This window comes from Microcebus murinus, chromosome 21 (genome assembly GCF_040939455.1).
Source record: "Microcebus murinus isolate Inina chromosome 21, M.murinus_Inina_mat1.0, whole genome shotgun sequence".
NCBI classification, from domain to species: domain Eukaryota; kingdom Metazoa; phylum Chordata; class Mammalia; order Primates; family Cheirogaleidae; genus Microcebus; species Microcebus murinus.
This window is the reverse complement of record NC_134124.1, coordinates 2,233,416-2,260,215: the sequence shown is the minus strand read 5'-3', so window position 1 is coordinate 2,260,215 and position 26,800 is coordinate 2,233,416. Positions and strand designations below refer to the sequence as shown.

Sequence of the window (26,800 nt, the reverse complement as noted above, 5' to 3'; positions counted from 1 at the left end):
ATAAATAGACCTCCACAATGTCTCAGAAAGGGATCCCGGGGAATGTCTGACAGTAGTGTCCTGTACTACAACCAGAGCTGGAAAGAAGCTTAGTGATCATCTAAGTCAAACCTCTCACTTTACATGGGGGAAACGAAGGCTCAGAAGGGTTAATCAGCATCCCTAAGGCCACCCGACAGAGCTAGATTAACAGAAATCAGTCTGACTGTACTCCTAGGCCATTGCTTTTCCACATTAAAAAAAGAAGTCCTCTTAATTCATTATTGATTTTTCATTCATCAATTTATTTAAACTTAAAAAATTTATAATGTGTTTTATAATGTTATTGCCCGCTATTGGAAAGAGGTCTTCCTCTTTCATTTGTCCTAAACTCATCTTTCTCCAGTCCTCCAGGATGTCTCACTGGCATTCTGTTAGAGCTTGGTAAACAAATTGGGGTTCATCATTTGCCTGTTCTGGTTTTCACATTTTGGCACCTTATAGAAACAGTTTCACCACACATGTGTCTTTACTTAGCAGCCCTGCCTGCATCTTGGTCCATTTTTAGTGCTTCCTCTGGACCTTTTCTAGCTTTAGGTTCTCTTATTTAATGTGTGATAACTAGAATGGCTCACAGATGCTAGAGCAGATATAGGATTACTACACATATTATTATCTTCCCATCAAGAGGTAAATATCTAGGAACATATTTAATGAAAGAGGTGACAGACATATACAGGGAGAACTACGAAACACTAAGAAAAGAAACTGTAGAAGATGTAAACAGATGGAAAAATCTACCTTCTTCATAGATTGGTAGAATCAACATTGTTAAAATGTCCATACTGGCCGGGCGCTGTGGCTCACGCCTGTAATCCTAGCTCTTGGGAGGCTGAGGCGGGCGGATTGCTCAAGGTCAGGAGTTCAAAACCAGCCTGAGCAAGAGCGAGACCCCGTCTCTACTATAAATAGAAAGAAATTAATTGGCCAACTGATATATATATAAAAAATTAGCCGGGCATGGTGGCACATGCCTGTAGTCCCAGCTACTCGGGAGGCTGAGGCAGGAGGATCGCTTGAGCCCAGGAGTTTGAGGTTGCTGTGAGCTAGGCTGACGCCACGGCACTCACTCTAGCCTGGACAACAAAGCGAAACTCTGTCTCAAAAAAAAAAAAAAAAAAAAAATGTCCATACTGCCTAAAGTGATCTACAGAATTAATGCAATCCCTATCAAAGTACCATCATCATTCTTTACAGATCTAGAAAAAATAATTCTACACTTTGTATGGAACCAGAGAAGATCTTGTATAGCCAAAGCAATCTTAAGCAAAAAGAACAAACCGGGAGGTATCAGTCTACCAGAATTCAAGCCGTACAACAAGGCTATAGTAACTAAAACAGGATGGACTGGCACAAGAATGGAGATATAGACCTTTGAAAGAGGACTGAGAATCCAGAGATGAAACCAACCGCTATTGTCATCTAATCTTTGACAAAGCAGACAAAAATATACACTAGGGAAAAGAATCTCTTTTTAATAAACGGTACTGGAAAAACTGGATAACTACATGCAGAAGATTGAAACTGGATCCCCACCTCTCACTTCTTAGAAAAATCAATTCATGATGGATAACAGACTTAAACCTAAGGCATGAAACCTTAAGAATTCTAGAAGAAAATGTAGGGAAGACTCTTTCAGACGTTAGCCTAGGCAAAGAATTTATGAAGACAACCCCCAAAGCAATCAAAGCATCAACAAAAACAAATAAATGGGACCTGATCAAATTAAAAAGCTTTTGCAAAGCCAAGAAAACTATCATTAGAGCGAATAGACAGCCTACAGAAAGGAAAAAATATTTGCTCTCTACACATTCGATAAATGGCTGATAACAAGAATCTATCTAGAACTCAAAAAAATCAACAAGAAAAAAATCAAACAACTCTATCAATAAATGGGCAAAGGACATGAACAGAAACTTCTTAAAAGAAGAAGGAATAATGGCCAGCAAACATATTAAAAAAATGCTCAACATCTCTAATCATTAGAAAAATGCAAATCAAAACTGCAATGAGATATCACCTAGCCCCAGTGAGATTGGCCTTTATCAAAAAATCCCAAAGCAACAAATGCTGTTGAGGATGTGGAGAGAAAGGAACACTCTTACACTGCTGTTGGGGCTGCTAATTAATGCAACCTCTGTGGAAAAGAATCTGGAGATACCTCGAAGAGCTAAAAATAGAAATACCATGAGATTCACCAATAGCACTATTAGGCATCTACCCAAAGGAACAAAAGACATTCTACAATAAAGACATCTGCACTTGAATGTTTATGGCAGAACAATTCACTATAGCAAGGATGTGGAAACAACCCAAATGCCCATCAATCCATGAGTGGATTAATAAAATATGGTGTATGTATACAATGGAATATTACTCAATCATAATGGAATATTACTCAATCATAAAAAATGACAATGATCTAGCACCTCTTATATTTTCCTGTATAGAGCTTGAGCCCATCCTCCAAAGTGAGGTATCACAAGAATGGAAGAATAATCAACACCTAAGTGGACATATAGGAATAACATTTATCGGGTGTCGGGCAGGTGGGAGGGGGAGGAGGGGATGGGTATATACAAACACAACGAGTAAGATGTACAATGTTTGGGGGATGGACACACTTGAAGCTCTGACTCGAGGGAGGAGGGGGGCATGGGCAATATACGTAACCTTAACACTTGTACCCCCATAATACGCAAAAAAAAAAAAAGAATGGAAGAATAGGCACCACATGTACTCGCCATCAAATTGGCTGACTGATCAACACTAAGGGTAGTAATATTCTTTGGGGGTTGGGGGATTGAGGGTGGGTAAACTCACAACTACTGGATGCAGTGAGCGTTGTAGGAAGGGCATGCCTCAAATCATGGTTTAGGTGTGGCAAAATCATAACATGTAACCAAAATGTCTGTATCCCCATAATATCCTGAAAAAAAAAAGAGGTTGAGTGTCCTCTTGAATCTTGGTAGGCTATGACCAACAGAAAATGAAGTGTCACTGTGCCAGTTTCTAGGTCTAGGCCTGCTGCTTCCACTTCCTGTCTCTTGGAACACTTGCTCTTGGGATACTTCATTTGGTAACCCAGCTGCTGTGCTGCCAAAAACCCAAGACACACGTAGACGCCCTTTTGACTGAGCTCCGAGCCAACAGTTAGCATCACTACCAGTCATGAGAACCATGCTGAACATCCAACCCAACTAAGCCTTCAGATGACTGCAGCCAACACCTGACTGCAGCAACATGAAAGACCCAAGTGAGAACCACCCAGCTGAGCTCAGTCATCCCACAGCACCATGAAAAATTAATAAATTGTTGTCAGGCACTATATTTTAAGGAGGTTTGTTACATAGTAATAAATAACTGGAACAGATACTATAGTTCTCATTCATTCAGCAAATATTTATCAAAGTTATAATATACAAGGAAGTGCTGGAGGTACAACGACAGTAAGAAATGTACCTTACTCTTAGAAGGGGAACTGTGATGGCAAGAGTCCTAAAGCACAAAGTTAATTTCTGCCATTTATTATATGGCAGCATGACACAGGACTAAGCTCATATATATTTCCCATACATGCACTTTCTACCAATTTCAAGTTTTATCTTTTACTTGATCTTTTTCTCTTCAAGATACTACTTAATTCCTCTCCTTCCTTTTTATTTTCAAACTACTGCATCTGTCTCCTTATCACATTCTCTTTGTGGCCCCAATAATCTGCTTTTCAGCCTTGATACTTATCTTAGTCATCTATTGTTGCATAACAAAACACCCCAAAACTTAGCAGCTTAGAACAGCTGCACTTACTATTTCTCACAGATACAAGTATCAGGAAATATGCTTCTGACTAGGGGTCTTGCAAAAACTTGCAGTCAGGCTATCAGCCAGGGTTGCAGTCAGCTCAAGGCTTGACTGCTGGAAAATAGGCTTCCAAACTTATCGTTTGAAGGCCTCAGGTCCTTGCCACATGGGACTCTCCATAGGGCTGCTCACAACATGGCAGCTGGCATCCCTCAGGTGAGAGACAGAGAGACAGAGGGAGAGAGAGAAAACACACACACGTGCACACACATGCAAGCGTGAAGGAAGCCCCAGTAGCTTAAATAACCTAATCTTGGAAGGGACATGGTATCATGTCTGTCCTATTTTTATCAGTTACATAGACCAAGCCTGCAACAGCATGACAGAAGACTACATGAGAGTGTGAACACCAGGAGGCAGAGATCACTGGGGACATCTCAGAAGGTGGCTGCCAAAGCACATCTGCTTAGACTTTTCCTTTTCCTGAAACTCCTCCTTGGTTTTCGGGGCAATATACTCTATTCATTTTTCTGCCTCCAGAGTTTTTCTCAGCCTAATCCCTTTGCTATACCAATATCAGATTAATTTTCCTAAACCAAGTCTTATTAATATTAAATCCCTTAGGCTGGCTCATCACCTATCAGAGAGACTTTTAACTAGGACTGAACATAATGTAGCCTTATTTTCCCAACTTATGGGAATCAAAACCTACAAATAATTACCCAAACTCCAGATACCATTTCTATTGCAGCATAGGTTATACCTCTCCTCTTTGCACACACTGTTCTGATTTCCCTCTCTTCTCAAATAAGATGAACCAACTTCTCTAAGCTTTACTTCCTGCCTCATTCTCAAAGTACTTTTCTCGTTTTGTATCCACTAACTTCTCTCTTCTTAACTTATGCATTTGTTTGAAACATTTTTTAAACATTTTATTAAGATCAGCTTTATAAATGTCTGATTTTGAGAGCCTGTCTCCTTAATTAGATCATTAGCTCCTTGAGGGCAATGTCTTATTGACAGGGTCTCTGTAACCAGCTTTGTTTTCTATGTTCTGGGAGACACCAAGGTAATCATCACATATTTCCTGATTTAATTTTGTTTATAAACAGACCATCACATGAATTTCTTGTACAAGCAAGGAAAAATCTAAACAGAAATAATCTATGATTCATTCTTTCTGAAAGTGAAAAAGACAAAAATATAGTTTGAAATTTATCTTTCGGGAGAACTTTTCAGTACTTAAATTCGTTTGCTGGGCTTAGAAAGTACCATATTAATGAACACTACTAAATCTGTCAAAATCTATGCCCTCAAGCCAAGTCTCAGGCATTAAACACATAAAAACATAAAGACTATATCTACCCCATGATTAAATAAACAGAAATAACCTTATCTTTAAACAAAATAATTGATTCTTCTTACCACATAAATGAAATAAGGCATAATGGCTCAAAATCTAATTTTTTCATTTAACGCATCCTTACCAAGTCCCTGTCCTATGCCAGACCCTGGACTGGGACCTTTTGCAGTGCTCTGCCACATGTACAGTGACAGTAAGTCCCTATTCTTACCTCATGGGCACAAGTCCCAGCATTTCATCACGTCGTTTTTCCTTTTTCTTTAGGTCTGATTCTGTTGACTTAAGTTTATCTGGAGCAAGCCGCAGCTTCGACTGCAGATCACTGATAACTTCTTGTAATTCAGCTTCTGTCTGAAAAACTCTCTGGCAGACGGGGCAACACGACTGGTTCTCATCTGTGAGCTGAGTAATGAATTGGGAGTAAACTGCTGTGGCTCCAGCCAGCATGGCTATTTTAAAAGAAATAAATATATCTCCAATGAGAAATATAAATACAGTTTCGTCAACATGGTTACATCTTTTTCTATAAATACGTGATTATTCCTCTTGCTTTATAAACATAAAATAAATAAAAAATAAATAAAAAGATATTTAAACCTTTTTCCAAAAGGCATGATAAATTTAGATTGTACAAATTACTCTTTGGTAACTTACAATAAGTAAAACATAACTTTTATTGAGACCTTTCTATATGCCAGGCAGTGTTCTAAGGGCTTCACAACGATAATCTCATTTATTCCTCAATACCCTAGGCGGTAGGTAGTTGTGTCCTCATTTACAGATGATTAATGTAAAACACAGGAAAGTTTTAATAAGATGCTAAAAATGACACAGTGAGTAAGTTGTAGAGCCAGGACTAAAACTCAAGCCATTTGGCTCCCTAACCAGGTTTTTAAATCTCCCATCCTTAAGAGTTACCTCTGAATCAAAATTCAAAAGTGTCAAAGTGCCTTGATAATATAAAGGAGGTAACTTACCTCGCTGTTTTGAGGATTTTTCAATTTCTTCTTTAAGCCTGTCTAAATCACTTTCAAAGTCCTGGCTACCACAAACATCAAATAGCTTGTCTTCATAACTGGACAATTGCTCTTCTTTTCTTTTTAGCTCATTATTTATATGATTTTTATTCTGCTCAGCTGAAGCTAGTTCCTTGCTAAAATAAGAACAAAATGTGGATTATAATTTTAAATCATGAGAAAAGAGTTTGAAAAGTTTGAGTAGGCATATACAAAACAAATTCTGTCAACAAATCATTACAAGAGTTTGGTATAACAAAATACTATTTCTTTTAGAAGTCAAGGCAACAGTCCACTTACACCTTGACTCTCTACCTAGGGCACTGACTCACTTTGCCAGTCCTAGTCTTGGGCCTACTCCCAGGAAAACGTACACAGGCAGAATTCTGCCTGGTTTCTGGAGGTTCATTGTCTCAGATCTCAGCTTAAGAGCCTGAGTAAGAAGATGCTTGCTGGGTCTACTGCAGGGAAAGAAGAGAGGAGGAAAACAATTTCCTAATTCCCTTTAGCCTCTTTCACAATATTACTTCCCTACTCTCCTATAAAAACCTTTTCTTATTCCTCTCCTTGCTGCTGTCATCTACTTATCTACTGATCACTCATTCCCTCTCATTCATCAAAGATTTTGTTACTGGTACAATTTATCTCTATTCCAACTCTTAAACAATCATCCTAGCCAACCTCAATACTCACACATATCAGGGTTTTTCAATTTGCTGGTTACGATACAAGTCATGTAGTCAATTTAATGCATTGTACTCAGCCTATTTTTAAAAAGTGAAATAACAGAATGTAATATACTGGAGTAGACTGTATGTAGAAGTACTACTTTGAGAAATTTGTTTCAGATAAATGTGTGTGATTACACACACACTTCATCATACTACCCATTTTGAGGTGCAGTAAAAATATGAAGAAAAAATGACTGATACAGATGATACACTCACCATCCTAGCTTCCACTGAGCACTTTCCATCAAGGTCACCAACAACCCAAGTACCAAGTGCAGTCTTCCTCTTACTCTATCTCTAGGTAGCACCAAACACGGTAGACCATATCCTTGAAGGCCTATCTTACCAAGGCACCCCCAACACCACTCCTATCTGGCTCTCACCCTGGTTTCCTGGGCACATCCTAGTTTCCTTCACTTGCTCCTCTTCCTCTGCTGGCCAACATTTCAAATGTTGGTGTTTCTCTGAAATCTAACTATAACCCCCCTCTCCTTTTTGTACAACTCTGTCAAGGCGATACGGCCTATGCTAACTTCGATCTTCCCTTATATAGCAATAACTCCCAATCTCCTGAACTTCGAACTCCAATTTTCTACTCCCTAACAGACATTTCCATAAGAAATATAAATTTAACATAACCAAAGCCAAATCCATTATTTTCATCAAAAATCTGTGTGGAATTTTTGACCCTCTAATCCAACCACCATCCAAAGTAGTATCTGAGAAACATGATCACTTTTTATTATGGATTACTCACAGAAATGAAAAGGGAATTTTAAAACTTTAATCCTCTTAAGTCTACCAATTTTCAAGGACAAGGGGCCCAAATTGCAACCCATTTCCATTTTGCTTAATTTGTAAAATATGAGGAGTTTTCAAAAAGTTCATGGAAAATGTGTATGATGAAAAAATTTGACCCAATCCAAACTTCACAGAATTTGGATAAAAGGCATTTGTTCTGTGAAGTCTGGATTCAGTCAAAAGCCCAGACTCAAGGCCCTGCTGTTCCCCACCCCTACGCAGGAGGGCAATTCTGTGAGAGTTTAAGTGGAAAATTACCGTATTCACGCACAGTCCTGGTTTGGCTCCTTCTTACTTATTTTTGTTTCCAAATCTTAAAAAATATTTAAAGGTCACCCGTTTTCCTTTAGTTAATAATGTAGAAAAGATTACACTGACATGGTTAAATTCTAAGGACCCACAGTTCTTCAGGGATGGACTATATGGCTGGTACTATTGCTTACAAAAGTGTCTTCAACTTGATGGGGCTTATGTTCAGAAATAAAGTTTATATATTTTATTTTTATATTTTACTTCCATTTATCCACAAACTTTCTAAAGTCCCCTCATATAGGAGAACTAAATACAACATACCATTTCATGACAACAAATTATTTTAAAACAATTAAAATGAAAGCATGAAATAAGAAATTTCTGTTACATCTACAAATATTATAACTACTTACTTCAATTTGGCAAGTCTGTCCCTGGTCTGATTAATTTCTTTTGATTTACTATGAAGCCAGTCTTCAAGCTGTTTTTTGTTGGGAAAATACCCCAACAGTGAAGTTAATTCATCACTGTGCCTAGATTTTATTTTTCTGATTTGTTCATCTTTGTCAGCCTAAAGGTAAAAACATCTTTTAAAAATAAAATTCAATGTCTCTACATTATACCAAGACAAAAATAAATTCTTGACTGACTCAAGTTCTAGGCTGAAAAAATAACTATAAAAATGTAAGAAAATATGAAATTTCTTAAAAATCTTGGAGTGGAGATGGTCTTTCTAAGCCATAAGAAGAGAGTAATACGTTTAATGCTATAAAAATTTAAAACTTCTGTATGTTAAGAGTTAACAGCAATGTGCATGTGTGTACATAGTTCTATGTAAACTTTTTGTAATTAAACAGTAACTTTTAAGCTTGACAGTCTGTTTTATAGAGTAGTAAGCTAACTTAACCTGTAAAATATAAAGTCGATACCAATGCAATCCTTCATAGTGTGTCAATTATGAATGCAAGATAAACTATCTTAAATACCAGACAGTATAATTAGAACAAAAAGAAAATCATACTTTGTCTTTGGTCAGCATCTCCATCTGGGTACGTGTTGTTGCGTGATGGTTTAACTGCTCCATCTCCTGGTCCAATTTACGCAGTGTCCTATCGAGGTCCACTTTCTCATTCTGTAGGCTTATAACTTCTGTTTTTAGGGTTTCTACATTGCTGTCTTTCTCAGCCTTGCTTAGTTCACGTTCCTAAGCAATAATTCAAACAAACACATAGGTTTATGTACTTTGTGTAAGAATTAAAATAATTAGAAATTATTGCATTAGAAATTAACTACTCCTCAGAATGGTCAAAATATCATTGTTTGCTTATAACCAACAAGAGAAAAAACATAAGGCACCATATATGCTTTCAGGAAAATCTTATTAAAGTTATCTTACTATGTTATATAGTAGAGAATTAGTAAATAAACTTGGAAGGGCAAAATAGGAAGGAAAAATAAGAATCAATGCAAAATTAGGAGAAATGTGTCTAAGTATACAGATCAGAGACTCTTTAGTCAACAATTAAGTGTTAATTAGGTCCTCATGTAACTCACGTTATTGACTGGTATGTAGAAACTATAAAAAGTGTGCTGTGGTCCTCAACTGGTGTCCCCTCACCCCAATAAGACAATACTGCAATAAAGTGCTAAAGACAAAGAGATGTGCTACAATGATAAGTAGGGAGTAAAAATCAATGTTTACTTCAATTATCAAGATGGGATTTAAGAGAGGATTTGCCAAGCTGTAGGATGCTTACTCTGATGATGGAGATATGAAGTAAAGGGACAGAATAGAAATGAGGAAAATTTGGAAATTCTTGAAGAGATTGGCTAAAAAAGTTTTTACCATAGAAAATGTGATAATACAGCAAAAATCTCATAAAATTACAGTGTGTGAACCTAGAGGAAAAATACTTGCTTTTTTATTTAGGTAAGTGGATCTTAAGTAGGATGTTCATAAGAGTCACCTAATTTTGGTGTGTGTGTGTGTTTTAAGAGACACAGTCTTACTCTGTTGCCCTGGCTAGAATGCAGTGGCGTAATCACAGTTCACTGCAACCTCAAACTTCTGGGCTCAAGCAATCCTCTTGCCTTAGCCTCCCAAGCAGCTGGGACTACAGATGTATGCCACCATGCCCAGCTATGTTTTGAACATATATTTCCATGCCCTGCTCTCAGAGATTTTGATTTGGAAGGTCTGAGGCGTTAAGATCTAAGAATAGATAATTTTAAAAAGCTTAGGGTGATTCTAATTTTTAACCCACCAGTTTCTAGAACCAAAGAGTTGAGGGACCAAGATATCTAGATAAGTTCATTTTACCTTAGGACAGACAAGGAAGACATTTTTATTAAAATGCCATAATCTAAGGATTAGCAAATACTTCAGAATGCAAGATTCTATATGCCTTACACCTTAAAATTATTATTCAAATAATATCTTACAGCTTTTGTGAGCTCCTGGTCCAGTTCAAGAATCCTGTCTGAAGATCCTTCCAATTGCTGTAATTCATACTTCACATTTTTCAGCTCATGCTGCTTCTTACTTAGGATTTCCGATTTTAGCTCAATTATTCTTCCCAGTCCAGTTTTCTTATCCCTTATCTCATCTATCTGTTTTTGTTTCAGATTCTCTTTTTCTGCAAAGTCATTCTAAATACATATGTGAAGAATTAGCATTAATTTTTTCACTAAATTATTAAGAGAGTTTCTTCATTACAAAACTAATACATGTACAATGAAAAAATATAGAAAAGTATAGTCATGTGTTGTTAAACCACAGGGACATATTCTGAGAAATGCATCATTAGGCAATTTTGTCACTGTGAAAATACCCTAGAGTATACTTACAGAAACCTAGATGGTATGGCCTACCATACACCCAGGCTATAATATAGCCTATTGCTCCTAGGCCATGAACCTGTATAGCATGTTACTGTACTGAATACTGTAGGCAACAGTAACACAATAAATATTTGTATATATAAACATAAAAAAGATAAAGTAAAAATCTGGTATTATAATCTTATGGAACCACCATTGTACATGTGGTCCACCATTGTATATGTGGTCTGTCACAACCGAAACGTCATTATGTGGTGCATGACTATACTTTAAAAAATGTAAAAACCATCATCCAGAGATAATCATTATTAACTACGAGCAAATGTTTTCTTTGCAATTAGCTCTAAAACTTTTTTTTTTTACTTAACTGGGAATAATAGTAAGAATAGAGGGGGGAAAAAAAAACCAAAAATTTTTTTACCGAAAAACGAACATAGGCCTACATTTTTTCTTCATATTTTTATCTTTATAAGCTTTTAAAACTTAGCTTCTATACGGGTTTCTTCTACCTCGTAGCAGCTTCCATCCTAACACTAATTTAAATATATGTCAAAATAGGGTCTATCCAAAAATTAAAACAATTTAAGTAGATAATCTGACACAAATAAAAGACAATAACAAAGAATGTATTTCAAAATATTTACCATCAGCTGGTTGGCAGTTTCTGTTTCCCTTTCTTGTCTCTCTCTTACAAGTTTGTGAAAATTTTTAATTTGTCTTTCATTGAAGGGTCCACGCTCAAAGCCATCCAATTCTAGCTGTGTTGCCAAAGACTGAATTAATGAATCTCTAGCTCGGATATGTTCTTGATGACGATCTGCTTGTAGCTGTAGGCGACCTTTAAAAAAGCCAACCTAATAATTATATTTTTCCAGCTGGTTTTTAAAAAGCTGAGTAACTGTAAATTCACATACAGTTGCAAAAAATAATACAGCACAATGTCTCCAATACTGAAAGGACAGCACTGCTAATAAACTAATGGAGAAAAACAATAGGAAAAAAATGATCACTAAAAAAATGAGTACTACTGCCCCTCTGAAGAACCACCTGTGGTTTAACTTCTGGTCTTTAAGAGTTTGTTTTTACAGCACTTGAAAATAACTAAAAAGACAGAAAGAGCATGACCCTCACCCAGCTCAAGCCAGCCCAAGTTCCAGGGAGACTGATAAACCAGCCTCACAGAGGGGAAAAAGAGGAAAAACAAATGCAGCCACCTCACAGCTGTCTTCTGCTATCAGTTGGCAGCAGTAACTATTCTTTTTCTTTCTTCTCCCTTTATCCCAATAAAAGTCCCAAGCCCCTTACCCTTTGGCCAGCACTTCATTTCCTTTTTTCGTGCAGTGCCCTTTCCTCCCTTGGAAAGTAAAAAAAACTTTTTCTTTAAACCTGTCCTAATCACTGTGTTGAGATTCTTTCTCATCCCATACTACTGAGTTCCCTCCCTAACATACACTTTGCCCGGGTTCCCCCAATAGCAACTTCTGCAAAACTACAGTATAATATCACAACCAGGATACTCACATTGATATAATTCCTCAATCTTAGTCAAATCTCCCCAATTTTACTCGCACCCATTCGTATATGTGTGTGTATTAAGTTCTATATAATTTTATTACCTGTGTGGGTTCATACAGATATCTACAATAGTCAAGACACTGCACAATTCCAATATCACAAGAACTCTTCTTTCATAAGCATAATCACATCCCCTTGCCCCTTCTCCTACCCAGTATCCCTAGCAATCATTAATTTGCCCACCATTTCTAAAATAAATTTTGACATTTCAAAAATTACATAAATAAAAATATACTGCATATAACCTTTTGAGATTTGCTTTTTTTCACTCAGCATAATTCCCAGGAGATACTTCATTCATGTAGAAAATATGTAACATTACAGACGAAAAAAAGACGAACACTTTGTCCTACCCTGCTCAATAAGTAGTTCTGATTTTTCTTGATTAAGAAGCCTAGATTCTTTATTTAATTTTTCCAATTCACGCTGACAGTCTACCAATCTCCTTTCTTTATCTCTTACTGTTCTCTGGTGATTGCGATATAAGTCATTTAGCTGCTCATCAGTCCCTTGAAAAACCTAGGTAACACCAAAATAAAAAGCTTTAATGTATAAATACAAGAAGATATGATCATTTTGAGGTACCAAATAAGATTCATCACCCTTATTCAACACCCTTCATTTTAACATATACAGAGAAGTAGCACAAACATCAAGATTTGCACTTGTTTTTTTCCAAAATGTGGGTGGCAAAACTGATTCAAATAAAGTTCACAATAATCCCCAAATTTTGAAGTAGAACAAAATTCTACTACTACAAACCTTTTCCATTTTCTGTTCCAGTTCACTATTATCTTTCTCCATTTGCTTCTTTCGGCTATCCAAGGCTTTAATTTCATTATCAAGTCTCATTATTTTATTGAGATTGTGTTCAATTTCTTTTAGACGATTCTAAAAATAAAGAAACACTCTAAATAAATAAAATTCACTATAGCTTACACTGCTGCTGGATGCAGAAAAATAAGGTGTGCCAAGGCCAGGCATTTAGTAAAAGCGATCTTATTTAATGTTAACAATGACACTGTAAAAAGGGCATAGAGAAACTGAAAAGCAGAGACATTAACTTTTCCAAGTCTTCACAGCTAGCAGAGAAAAGCAAGAATTAAATTCCACTTCTAACTCCAAAGCCTATATCCTGCCCTCTATACCTTCCATAAAAATTTTTCATTCATTAAGCACTTAGAGTTATAATATATAGAGTAGCACATTTTAAGAACTTAATCCTTAAAAGGCTAACTATTTAATGTACTTTTTAAAAATGAGAACTATTGAGGGGACTAGAAACGCATGGTGAGTTACCAGTACATTCTTAGACTCATCTCTAAGGAGTATGAATAACCTGGTTTAGAGCATTCTCTACTTGGATGATGCTGGGGAATCCTCTTCCAGTGTTATCTCTGTGACTCCAAAGCTGACCAAGTCCTCACCTTAGATATTTTTAGAATCTGATCTTTATTTATTATTATCTTTTATTTAGACACAGGGTCTTCCTATGTTGCCCAGACTGATGAGCAGCAGCTATTCACAGGCAAGATCATACAGCACTACAACCTGGAACTCCTAGGCTCAAGTGATCCTCCCACCTCAGCCTCCCTTGTAGCTGGGACTATAGGTGTGTACCACCATGCCCAGCAGAAGCTAATTTTTAAACATATTATTCTTAAGTTACTAAACTGCTTAGATATAGCAATTGCAAACTTTCATAGCTCCACCAAAATGCATGCTCAACATTAATATCATTTATTAAAATTATACTAATAGTATTACCCTGTGATTTGTATATGAACGGATAGCATATAATCACCATAAAAATAGGAACTTTGTTTACTTTGTTCCCCAATGTATCCTTAGAACATGTAAAAAGTGTTTAATGTGTTAGCTAAAGGAAAGAATGAGAGATCTGACAAAAGTAATTTTATCAATAACAGTCACAGGTATCATTGATTGAATGCCTATTATGTTCCAGACATTGTATAGGTGCTGCTATAAATTCTCTCTAAACCTTCAGGAGGCCAAGGCAGGAGGATCACTTGACGCCAGGAGTTCGAGTCCAGCCTCGAGACCTCATCTCTACAAAAAAGTTTGAAAAACAAAAAAACCTCTCTAGGCAAAAACAACAACAAAAGACCTCCCTAATCTTCACAAGATTACATACTAAGCAGGAGACTCAGAGGACTTACAGACTTGTACAAAACCACATAGTTAGGGAGATAAGATTAGGAGGCAGGGTATCAAAACGGTTAAGACTAGAAGCTCCAGGTGCTGGAACAGCTGGACATGTGTATGCAAAAATGTAAACTTCAACCCTTACCTCATACTATTTCAAAAAATTAACCTGCAGTGGAGCATATACTTAAATGTAAGAATTCAAAAACTATGAAACTTCTAGAAGAAAATATTGAAGAAAAATTTTGTGACAGTAGGTAAGCCAAAGGTTTCCTAGAAATGAAATAAAAAGTATAAACAATAAGAGAAAAAATTTGAAAAGCTGTACCTCATCAAAATTTAAAACTCCTGCCTTTTGAAAAACAGTTAAGAAAATATTTGCCTAACAAATATCTGATAAAGGGCTTAGATTCAGAATACGTTAAGAACTCTCACAGCTCAATAAAGGGACCAAAAAAAAAAAAACCATTGAAAATAGGGAAAAGATTTTTCTACTTTATCAAAGAATATATTCAGATGGCAAATAAACACATGAAAAGATGCTCAAAGTCAAGTCAATCAATTGACAATCAATTAGGAAAATGCAAAATTAAACCACAAACAATCTCCAAATGAGATACTACCACACGGCTATTATCATGATTAAAACGAAAAAGGCCAACAATACTAAATGCAGAAAAGGGTGCAGAAGAACTGCACTTTTATGCATTGTTGGCAGGAATACAAAATGGCACAGCCACTTTGGAGAATAGTTTGGCAGCTTATAAAGGTAAGCATATACTTCCCATATAATGTAGCAAACCCATTCCTAAAGAGAACGATAAAAACATATGTCCAAAGACTTGTACACAAAAGTTTAGAGCAGTTTTATCTGTAACAGCCAAAAGCTGGAAACAACTTAATGTTCATCAACCAGGGAACTGATGAACAACAAAAAAAAATTGCCATATATCCATATATATAGTGGAATACTCCTCAGCAATAAAAAAGGAATGAACTATTCATACATGCAGCAACAGAGATAAATTAAAAATCGTTATGCTAAGGAAAGAAGCCAGACACAAAATCTATTTGCTATATGATTCCATTTATGTGCCATTCTGAAAAAGGCAGAACTATAATGACAGAAAACGAGTCAGTGGGTGCCAGGAGCTGGGAGTAGGGGGAGAAGACTGATTGCAAGGACTTTGAGAGAACTTTCTGAGTGATGGAAATATTTTACATATTCCATATTCCACATGGTTCTATATATATTTGTCCAAATGCATAGAAATATACACTTTAAAAAGGGTGGATTTTCGGGTGGGGCAAAGGCAATGTACGTGACCTAAACATTTGTACCCTTGTAATATGCTACAATAAAAAAGGTAAGGGTGTGGCCGGGCGCGGTGGCTCACGCCTGTAATCCTAGCACTCTGGGAGGCCGAGATGGGCGGATTGCTCGAGGTCAGGAGTTCAAAACCAGCCTGAGCAAGACCCCGTCTCTACCAAAATATAGAAAGAAATTAATTGACTAACTAAAAATATATATACAAAAAAAATTAGCTGGGCATGGTGGCACATGCCTATAGTCCCAGCTACTAGGGAGGCTGAGGCAGTAGGATCGCTGAGCCCAGGAGATTGAGGTTGCTGTGAGCCAGGCTGACGCCACGGCACTCACTCTAGCCTGGGCAAGAAAGTGAGACTCTGTCTCAAAAAAAAAAAAAAAAAAAAGGTAAGGGTGGATTTTACCATATGTAAATTATACCTCCATAAATCTGACTTAAAAAGAAAAAAGTATGAACTTAGGAATTATAGGCCTGGACTCTAATCCTAACTGTACCTCTCTCTACAAATGTGAACAGCCGTGCCTTGGCTTTCTTGCCTGGAAACCCTCAAAGAGTTCTTCCATAGGGCTTACTTAAGACATTTTAAAGCACTTGAACACAGTAAGCATTCAATGAATGGGACCATTCACACTACTTGTGAAAAAAATTTTGTATTCAGAAAATACCTTTTGAGCACAGACTAACAAAGAGAATTGGATTGATACTGAAGAGCACTAAATATTAACACTTCAGCTATGGTACTTTATAAACTTCACTCCATCAGTGTTTTCACTGCCTCTTGGTAACATAAAATGATCAACTGGGCTTAGCTCTTTTGTGACATCTCTAGCTGCCTCATTCCTTAAATTCAGCTGGTACCAGATTCTCTGGATTCCTTCTCTGACATCTGTGTTTTGGTTCTATCCCCAAGGCATATAACATAGTAAAAAGAGCTAAGACAAGCATGCAAACAACAAAATAATACAGCAGAGTGTTTAAAGCTTAGGTGCCAGTGTGAAATGATACAAAAAAATGGAGCAGCTGGGCTACCAGGTATAGAAGGCCCATGAACTTGCATGTAGAAAAAGTATTAAGGTTGGTGCAAAAGTAACTGTTGCTTCAGATCGTGAATTTTCAATCATTATAATTAGGCTCAAACATATCTTTATTAATCAAAATAGGAACCATTACAATCAATACATTTTTGCCAATGAGAGATAAGTTTCTTTATTCCTATAGCGTAAAAATCCGTGCTTCAGGATTCCACGAACTCTTGGAAAGCATTTTCTGCATCCTGCTGGTTGTGGAAGCATTTTCCCTGCAAAAAGTTGTCGAGATGCTTGAAGAAGTGGTAGTGGGTTGGCAAGAGATCAAGTGAATATGGTGGATGAGGCAAAACTTTGTAGCCCAGTTCTTTCAGCTTTTGAAGCCTTGGGCCCTTTCTGTTAACCAATGCCAGCCAGAGGCATTGCAGTTTTTGGTGCATCTCATCGATATGCTGAACATACTTCTCAGCTGTAATGGTCTGGCTGGAATTCATAACGTTGTACTGGTTCAGACTGGCAGCAGACCACCAAACAGTGACCATGACCTTTTTTTGGTGCAAGTTTGGCTTTGGGAATTGCTTTGGAGCTTCTTCTCAGTCCAACCAGTGAGCTGGTTGTTGCCAGTTGACATATAAAATCCACTTTTCATTGCAAGTCACAATCCGATCAAGAATTGGTTCATTGGCACACAAGGAGAGAAGATGATACTTCAAAACAACTATATTTTTAAAATTTCTAGTTAGTTCCCAATGCACTCACTTATCAAGCTTCTTCACCTTTCCAATTTGCTTCTAATGCTGAACGACGGTAGAATGGTCAACCTTGAGTTCTTCAGCAACTTTTCAGGTAGTTGTCAGGGGATCAGCTTTGATGAATGCTCTCAACTGGCCATTGTCAACTTCCTATGGTCGGCCAGGGCACTCCTCATCTTCAAGGCTCTCGCCTCCTTTGCAAAACTTCTTGAACCGCCACTGCACTATACGTTCATCAGCAGTTCATGGGCCAAATGTGTGGGCCAATGCATAAAGTTGTCTCCGCTGCTTTACGAACCATTCTGAACTCGAATAAGAAAATTGTTCGAATTTGTTTTTTGTCTAACATCATTTTCATAGTCTTAAATATAAACAGCAAGTAATAAGTCATTAGCAAAAAAAGCGCAAAATGTGCACTAAAATGATGTATAACATATTTAAGAATTGTATTCCAATAATAAACAGCAAATTTCAATGCTAAAACCACAATTTTGCACCAGCCTAATAATTAGAAACAAATTTTTCAAGCAATTGCCATTTAAGGCAAGAAAGAAAAACAGATCTAAGTGGGCCAAGAAAAGAGGATAGGATATGGTGGGATGGAAATAAAGTAGTTTATGAGAGAGTTCCTGAAGATGGAAAAAATCTTAAAAATGGGAGAGGATACATTTACAGTACAGTGTAGAAACGAAGCAGTCTTTTCCGGACAGCTGCTGGGAAGGTGATTTGATGCAAACTTTACATTGAGTTCTGTAAGGGAAAAATCCTCGTATGTCAGAGCTAATAAAGAACTATGAAAGTCATCCACTTGCTATGTGAACCACTTGCTATGTGCCAGGTACCGGACTGGACTCGGAGGATACAGACAAGAATAAGATTAAACTCTTAGAGAATTAGTCATGATCAAACATAAATAAACAAGTATATAAACACTTCAACCTTTGCTACAGCATTGGTTAGAGTCCTGGCACCACTCAACGCTAGAAATTATCACTTAGCTCCACGATGACATCATTTACTACACACAAATGCACCATTCAACAATACGGATTTCCCTGTGTTCAAAAATAGCTTGTGTTTTACTGCCCCTGTGTCTCTAATGACCTACTTATTTATGATCAAAAAAGTCATACGCCCCAAAATCCTCTCCAGCTACCTCAGACAGAAATTCTCTTCCTTCCTTCTCAGATCTCCTACAGCTCTTATCTTTTCCTTGCCTTACCATTAAGTGTATATGTCCACCTCTCCAAACAGGCTGCTCCTCAAGGAAACACACGGTGTTCCCCATAGTAATTACAATACCTACACAGTGATCAGGACAACGCATTCTAAATATGACATGCCCTGCGGCTCTTCTGTCTACTGAACCAAGTCCTAATCTATTAACTCCCTATAATCTGATCCCAGTTATATTTCTCACTCCTTTTATCCTGATTTACTCTTTCTCTCACAATCATGTTCTGATAAGCTTGTAGGTGTGAATTATAAACACACATGCATATGTTTGCATACACATGTGTATTATAAATATGCAACTAAAAATTACATATATATGAAATATATATGGAATAGAAAAGTATCTTTTACTTTTCACTTACTATCCTTTTCTTTTTCACTTTGAGCATATATTTTTAAAAGGAAAAAATCCCAAAAGTATATAAACATACATAAAATGTCTTCTAGTTTGTTAATTTGATTTCTCCCCATTCTTCAAGAACCCCCTCAGCCCTGCTTCCTCTCTGAAGCCCTTGTGATACATTTCTATGCACAGCTTTCATTGTTAAAAAAATACTTTATGGCTAAGCGCAGTGGCTCACACCTATAATCCTACACTCTGGGAGGCCGAGGTGGGTGGATTGTTTGAGCTCAGGAGTTCAAGACCAGCCTGAGCAAGAGCGAGACTCTGTTTCTACTAAAAATAGAAAAACATTAGCTGGACAACTAAAAATATACATAGAAAGTTAGCCAGGAATGGTGGCACATGCCTATAGTCCCAGCTACTTGGGAGGGTAAGGCAGTAGGATTGCTCGATCCCAAGAGTTTGAGGTTGCTGTGAGCTAGGCTGACGTCATAGCACTCAAGCCCAGGCAACAGAGTGAGGCTCATCTCAAAAAAATTTTTTTTCTACTTTACAATTCAAAGATCTATACCAGTATTTACACATGAGTTTAAACAAACCGAATCAACACACTTTTAAATGATTAAAAAAAACTTCTATCTGAAACCTACGAAGTGGCCATTTTAAAGAATAGTCTTACTTATTTAAACCAGGAATCCCATAGGGGCAAGGACATTGTTGCAGTCCTTCTTGTACTTGTAGCCCCAGGCACGGTACACTCTGGCACAAACAACACATTCAAGAAATGCTTGCTAAATGAATGAACAGAATTTTTTTGGCCTTTCTTATAAATCATAGGGTTTAACTAGGATCAATCCCTAGTCTTATGCACTGTCAAGAACATCTTGCAAATTTAAAAAATTCCTAAAAGATCTGTCAATTTAAAAAAATTTTAAACATACAGAACTGCAATATTGGGTAATCACACTGCTACTTAACAGCTAGTGATCTACATTACTGATTTAGTGTGATGCTACAAATTTGTTTACTCTCAAATCTAAGCTTTTTGGGCAATTTAAAGACTAATCATTTAATATAAACCTAAGACATTAGTAATAACATTGTATTGTCTCTGATAGATTTTTCTAGAAACATACATGCCACCAAATTTCACATACACATAAAGTGCTTTTGGGGGCAAATGCTATCATGGGCTAAAAAAATGACTTTCTTCTTAGTATACAAGAAATCAACTATTGAACATAATGGTGACTACAGTTAATAACAATATATTATACACTTGAAAATTGCCAAGAGAGGTTTTAAGTGTTCCAGAAAAAAAAAAAAAATTGTATGTGAGGAAATGCACATGTTAATCACCTCAATTTAGCCATTTCACAATGTATATTGATGTCAAAACATCACGCTGTATACCATAAAGATATATCACTTTTGCCAATTAAAAAAAAGAAATAGAATTACCTTCAATGGATCAAGTTCATTCTCATAGGATTTGACAATTTCCTTTGAAGATGTCAACTGGGCTTCCTTACTAGTAATCTGATCACGAATCTCACAAGCTTTTTCCTTATTTTGCTTCAGATATTTCAGTTCTGTCTGACATTCTTTTACTTTCTGACCTTGTGTCTGACGTACCTGCCGCAGTGTTTCCAAGGCTTTAATGTATCTTTGAAGATATGAAATAAAAATCAAATTTCTGGCTAAGTAAATTATGGTATATATTCATACAGTGGACTGTTATGTGGTCATTAAGATTATACTTACAAAGAGTTTTTAATAACTTGGAAAATGCTTAGAATGTAATTGTGAAAAAATTACATTTAGAATGTCAATCAGGTAAACAAACATCTGCACAAAAGAAAACTAAAGGAAAATATGCTCAATGGTTGTCAATGGGTTAGAAGTAATAACTGATTATCTTTTTGTTTCGCTTTTTAAGTTTTTTCCATTAAAAAAAGAAGCATACAAATTACAAACATGGCTCAATAACTTAATGGGCTACATACTCTACTTAAGGGTTACAAACCTTGTTGCTGAAAAAATCTCATCAAACTTTTGCTTCAGAGCCTTTCCTTCACTTAAAGGCCAATTAGAGTCTTCTTGGTGACAAAAAATGACATTATTTAGCACAGCCTTGGAAACCCCAAGAGAACTTATCATTTCACGGTCAATTTCAGCACACTTTGAGCTTAGACTGACCCTTTCGCCATGCCTGTAGGAAATGAAAACCAAGAGTATATGTAAAATAACCTTCAGTTGTACCTATTTTTTGCCTAACCAATCCTTCATGCTGTACTTCTCTTAAAAAAAAAAAGTCCCTTCAGCTGTCTGCTGTTAGAATAGCTTCCTTATGCTTAAAATGCATAACTCTCAAATGATTTGGCAGTTCGCTGATGAAAAGATAGATAAAACATGGTGGTACAGGAAACAATGCCAGAATTTCTTTTTACATATTTGGACTTCTAAATACAATAATTTTCCTCTATGTATTATCTATATGTATTCTAAATTAACTGTCTTCCCATCTCCAGAACTTAAAAATCAGAAATTTAAATGAATAAAACAAAACATTATGATAAATAAAAAATAAAATAAAATAAAGGAATCATCTAATTAGTTAAACAGATAAATAAAAGGGAGGGGAGGAAAGTGAATAGTTAACTCATTTGCTCATTAAGGATAGAGCCTTGAATCCAAGATAGCCTAATTCTAAAACCCATACCCATTAGAAGATCATACCTGCCTCCAATAGTAATGGTTGAAAGGAAGAATAATCCTTCCTACTCGTCTGCTTCGCACATCATCCATCTCTATGTATGATACTAGCATATTTTTATTCATTCAACCTACATTTGAGTCATTATGCATTTTCTTTATTTTTGAGACAGAGTCTCACTCTGTTGCCCGAGCCAGAGTGCCGTGGCGTCAGTCTGGCTTACAGCAACCTCAAACTCCTGGGATCAAGCAATCCTACTAACTCAGCCTCCCAAGTTGCTGGGACGACAGGCATGCCCCACCATGCCCGGCTAATTTTTTCTATATATTTTTAGTTGTCCAGCTAATTTCTTTCTATTTTTTAGTAGAGACGGGGTCTCACTCTTGCTCAGGCTGGTCTCGAACTCCTGAGCTCAAAAGATCCGCCCGCCTTGGCCTCCCAGAGTGCTAAGAATACAGGCATGAGCCACGCACTTTCAATTCAGCAATTGTTCCTAACTTATTCAAGGGAATGAAACATTATCACTAAATCTTTAATAGGATCATTCTGTCTAACTGATAAATAGTTTCAACAAAAAATTAAATGTTGATTGCAGGGGAAACTGTGTGTAGGAGTAGGGAGCATATTCTCTGCTTAATTCTGCTGTAAACTCCAAACTGCTCTAAATATTAAAGTCTATTGAAAAAAAATTAATATGCTCTTCCCTAAAATAGGAAAAAACTATAGTCCTATAGACCTAAAAGACAAAAATGAAGAAGACATTCAAATATAATATAAACACTTACTTTGTTCTAGTAATGACTCCTTCCAGTGTTTTAAATTCTGTCTTTTTGCTTTTCTGAGTACACACCATAGATCTCTGCACTGCTATAAGCTCTCCATTGACATCACGAAACTGCAGACGAATCTGGGCTCTGACATCTGTTTCTTGAGCAACCTTTGAATGTTAAACAGAGAAAAATTATGCTTCCTTAATAAGCACCAGAATGTTAGTTCTGAAAGAAAAGACATAAGCAATCTTACCCAAAATGAGGAAACAAAAAAAAGGTAAACACAAAATAAGTCATTTTTACACACTATTACAAATATGGGAGGAAAAGAATACTGTTTAATTGATTTACTAAAATGATATTATCTACCTCCTTTATATAGCATTATTAGGAGAGTAAGTAGATCAAGTACCAAAAATGTTTTTGTTTTTTCTTTCTACCTGAAGCTGAATGAAAAATGTTTTTTAAAACTAAAAAAAAATCACAAGTTTATAGAAAAGTAGAAATACAGTATACATAACTTCCTAACCCCCCCAAACCATATGAGCATTAAGTTGTTGACCAGATGTCCCATCACCAGTATTTCCTACAAAACAAGGACATTTTCAACCATAAAAATCAGGAAATTGATACTAATATATTACTACCAGATAGTCCATAGATCCCATTCAAGTTTTTCCAATTGTTCCAGTTCAGAATTATACATTGTATTTGGTGGTCATGTCTGTTTAGTTTCTTTCAGTCTGGAATAGTTGCTCAGATTTTCCTTGACTTTCATGAATCATTTTGAAAATTATAGGCCATTATTTTAAAGAATGTCTCCCAACATTTGGGTTTGTGTTATTTCTTCATGACTACAATTAGGTTATGCATCTTTGGCTGGAATATTATAGAAGTGATGATGAGTTCCTTTCATTGCATCTCATCAGATAGGACATAATTTCAATTTATCTCATCACTGGGGGTATTAACTTCAATCTCTTGACAAATATGTATCTGACAGCTTCCCCAGAAAAAATTTTTCTTACTTTACAACTAATAAGCATTTGGGGGACAGATGTATTGAGACCATGTAACTATCCCTATTTCATCAAATTCCCTCCACTAGTTTTAGCACCTAGTGCTTCTTACCTGAATTATTATGACAGCTATTAAATACAGGCCCACCTTGTTTTATTGTGCTACTCAGATACATTTTGTTTTGTTACAAATTGAAGGCATGTGAGGGACCTAGGTTGCGCGCTCCTTATGAGAATCTAACTCCTTATGAGAATCTAATGCCTGATGGTCTGAGGTGGAGCTGGGGTGGTGATGCCAGTGCTGGGGAGTGGGTGCAAATACAGATTATCATTAGCAGAGAGGTTTAACTACACAATAAATGTCATGCCCTAGGATCACCCCAAAACCATCTCCTTGCCCCCTTCCATGGAAAAATTATCTTCCATGAAACCAGTCCATGGTGCCAAAAAGGTTGGGAAGTGCTGTCTTAAGCGTTTGATCCTACTCGAGGGGGCAGGAGGGGCATGGGCAATATACGTAACCTTAACATTTGTACCCTCATAATATGCTGAAAACAGAAAAAAAAAAGTTTGATCCTTCCAAACCTTTGCTTTTAAGGTTTATAAAGAGGAGTCTCGAGCAACTTTTACCCTAGGACTAATTTAGTATCACTTTCCCTCAAGCCTCAAAAACTTCCCTTAATAATTATTGTAGTGTAAGTCTGTCTGTAACAAATTACCTTTACCTTTTATTAAATCCAAAAATGTTCTCTCTTTTTGTCTTTGATTTTTTTTGTTTGTTTTTTTAACAGACAAGGTCTCACTTTGTCACCCAGGCTAAAGTGCAGTAGCATGATCACAGCTCACTGTAGCCTCGAACTCCTGGACTCAAGCAGTCCCCTCCTGCTCAGTCTCCCAAGCTGGGACTACAGGCACGTACCACCATGCCCACTTTACCTTCAATTTTTGAAGGATAGTTTTGCGGGATACAGACGTTGAGGTTGACTTACATTCCCCAAGATTTTAAAGATGTTATATCACTCTTTTCTGGCTTGGATAGTGTTTGATAAGAAAACAGCAATCACACTTATTATTTTTACCCTTTGCATGTTACTTTTTCCCCTGGCTTTAAGATTTTCTTTCCATCTTTACTTTTGAGCAACTTGAATATAATATGCAACATAGGTGTGTTTATGCTGCTTGTGATGCACTGAGCTTCTTGTGGTCTTTTTTATAGTTTTTATTTCTGTTTAGATCTTTATGTCCATCTTTTCCTTTAAATCCTTGAACCTATCACAGCTTTTAAAATCCTTGTCTGCTGATTCAAATATCTACGTCATCTCTGGGTCTGTTTTTATTCACTTTTTTCCCTCCTAGTTACAGATCGCATTTTCTTCTGCATACATCCATTATTTTTTTTTATTATATCCTGGACATTACATTGAGAGTTTGGACTCTATAGACTTCCTTTAAAATGTGTTGAGTTTTGTTCTAGCAGGCAGTTAATTTTGACAGCTCAGCTTGATTCTGTCAAAGCTGCCAATGCCCACAGTTGCTTCAAATATTTTTTCCAGGGCCGGGAGCGGTGGCTCACGCCTGTAATCCTAGCACTCTGGGAGGTTGAGGCGGGTGGATTGCTAAAGGTCAGGAGTTCGAAATCAGCCTGAACAAGAGCAAGACCCCTATCTCTACTATAAATAGAAAGAAATTAATTGGCCAACTAATATATATAGAAAAAAATCAGGGTGGCACATGCCTGTAGTCCCGGCTACTCGGGAGACTGAGGCAGTAGGATTGCTTGAGCCCAGGAGTTTGAGGTTGCTGTGAGCTAGGCTGGCGCCATGGCACTCTAGCCTGGGCAGCAGAATGAAAAAAAAAAAAAAAAAAAAAAAAGTATTTTTTCCAGTTTTTATTTTATTTTTTTTAGCCCCCGTCCCTTATCACTGTATCCAGTTTTATAATTGTTCATTTTGAGGGTCTAAGTGTGATACTCATTCTATTGCAATCAAAATCAGGAAGTCCTGGGTTCTGCTTTTGTTTAAATCATAATATCCTTTGTTGACTTTTTGGCATAAATTTAACTTTGCTATTAAGTAAATTAATCATTCAACAAATATTTAATAAGCACTTTATAGCTTTTGTTTTTTTTTTTTTTGAGACAGGGTCCTGTTGTGTTGCCCAGGCTAGAGTGCAGTGGCATCATCATAGCTCACTGCACCTCAAACTCCTGGGACTATAGATCTGTGCCACCAAGTCCAGCTAATTGTTTTGTTTTTTGTAAAGTTGGGGTCTCGCTATTGCCCAGGCTGGTCTTGAACTCCTGGCCTCAAAGGATCCTCCTGCCTCAGCCTCCCAAAGTGCTAGGATAACAGGTATGAGCCACCATGCCCAGCCTGTAGCTTTCATATGTTGTTTTGGTTTGAAGTGATAGACTTTTTTCCTTTGGAGTATGGAAGAGAAACAGGATAAACAAAAGAGTAGAGAAGGTACATTAAACACCATCATAAGTGAGGTATAGAGTGATCTGGCAGTACAAACTAGGGGCATTTAATCTATCTAGGAGAGGTCAGGGAAGATATTCTAAAGGAAATGAATGTTTAAATGAGACTTGACAGATGAGTAAGAGTTAGCCAGATGAAAAGATCTGAGTCATTGAGCAACTATAGTAATTTCATAATGTTTGGTGCAGAAAGTAGGAAAAAGTCATAAAATGCTCCAGAAATTAAGAGCCTTCTGAAATATGTCAAGAGTTTAGGACTTAAGGTGATGGAAAGCCACTAAAAGGTTTGAACCAGGGGAATCTTATGCAATAGATAGGCATTTTAGAAGCATTATTTTGTCTTCAGCGTGAACAGATTGAGCTGAGGCAAGATAGGCAGCAGGGAATAATCCAGGAGAGATAAGAAGGCAGCCTGAACAAGGATTTTAGCATGGAGGATAGAAGTAAAGAGGGAGAACTCACTGGACTGGCTGCTCAGAAACAGCCTCTTAGGATATAGATATTTCAGTAAGGAGATGCCAGAGGTCATTATAAAGATCTTTTTTTT

The 26,800-nt window shown here is 36.8% G+C and overlaps 1 protein-coding gene across 7 annotated transcripts in view; it reads right to left on the bottom strand.

The window, feature by feature from the left end:
* Positions 1-26,800, bottom strand: part of RAD50 (RAD50 double strand break repair protein) — a 204,868-nt gene that overhangs the window by 36,354 nt on the left and 141,714 nt on the right. For all 7 annotated transcript variants that reach the window (XM_012762116.3, XM_012762118.3, XM_075996017.1 and 4 more), the window contains 11 exons: positions 22,771-22,922; positions 21,296-21,481; positions 20,731-20,935; positions 13,182-13,310; positions 12,773-12,938; positions 11,489-11,682; positions 10,446-10,652; positions 9,025-9,207; positions 8,417-8,574; positions 6,181-6,356; positions 5,415-5,652 (listed from right to left, as the gene is read on the bottom strand). In XM_012762116.3, the coding sequence (XP_012617570.2) occupies positions 5,415-5,652; positions 6,181-6,356; positions 8,417-8,574; positions 9,025-9,207; positions 10,446-10,652; positions 11,489-11,682; positions 12,773-12,938; positions 13,182-13,310; positions 20,731-20,935; positions 21,296-21,481; positions 22,771-22,922 (1,994 nt within the window). The remainder of the gene's footprint in view (positions 1-5,414; positions 5,653-6,180; positions 6,357-8,416; positions 8,575-9,024; positions 9,208-10,445; positions 10,653-11,488; positions 11,683-12,772; positions 12,939-13,181; positions 13,311-20,730; positions 20,936-21,295; positions 21,482-22,770; positions 22,923-26,800) is intronic.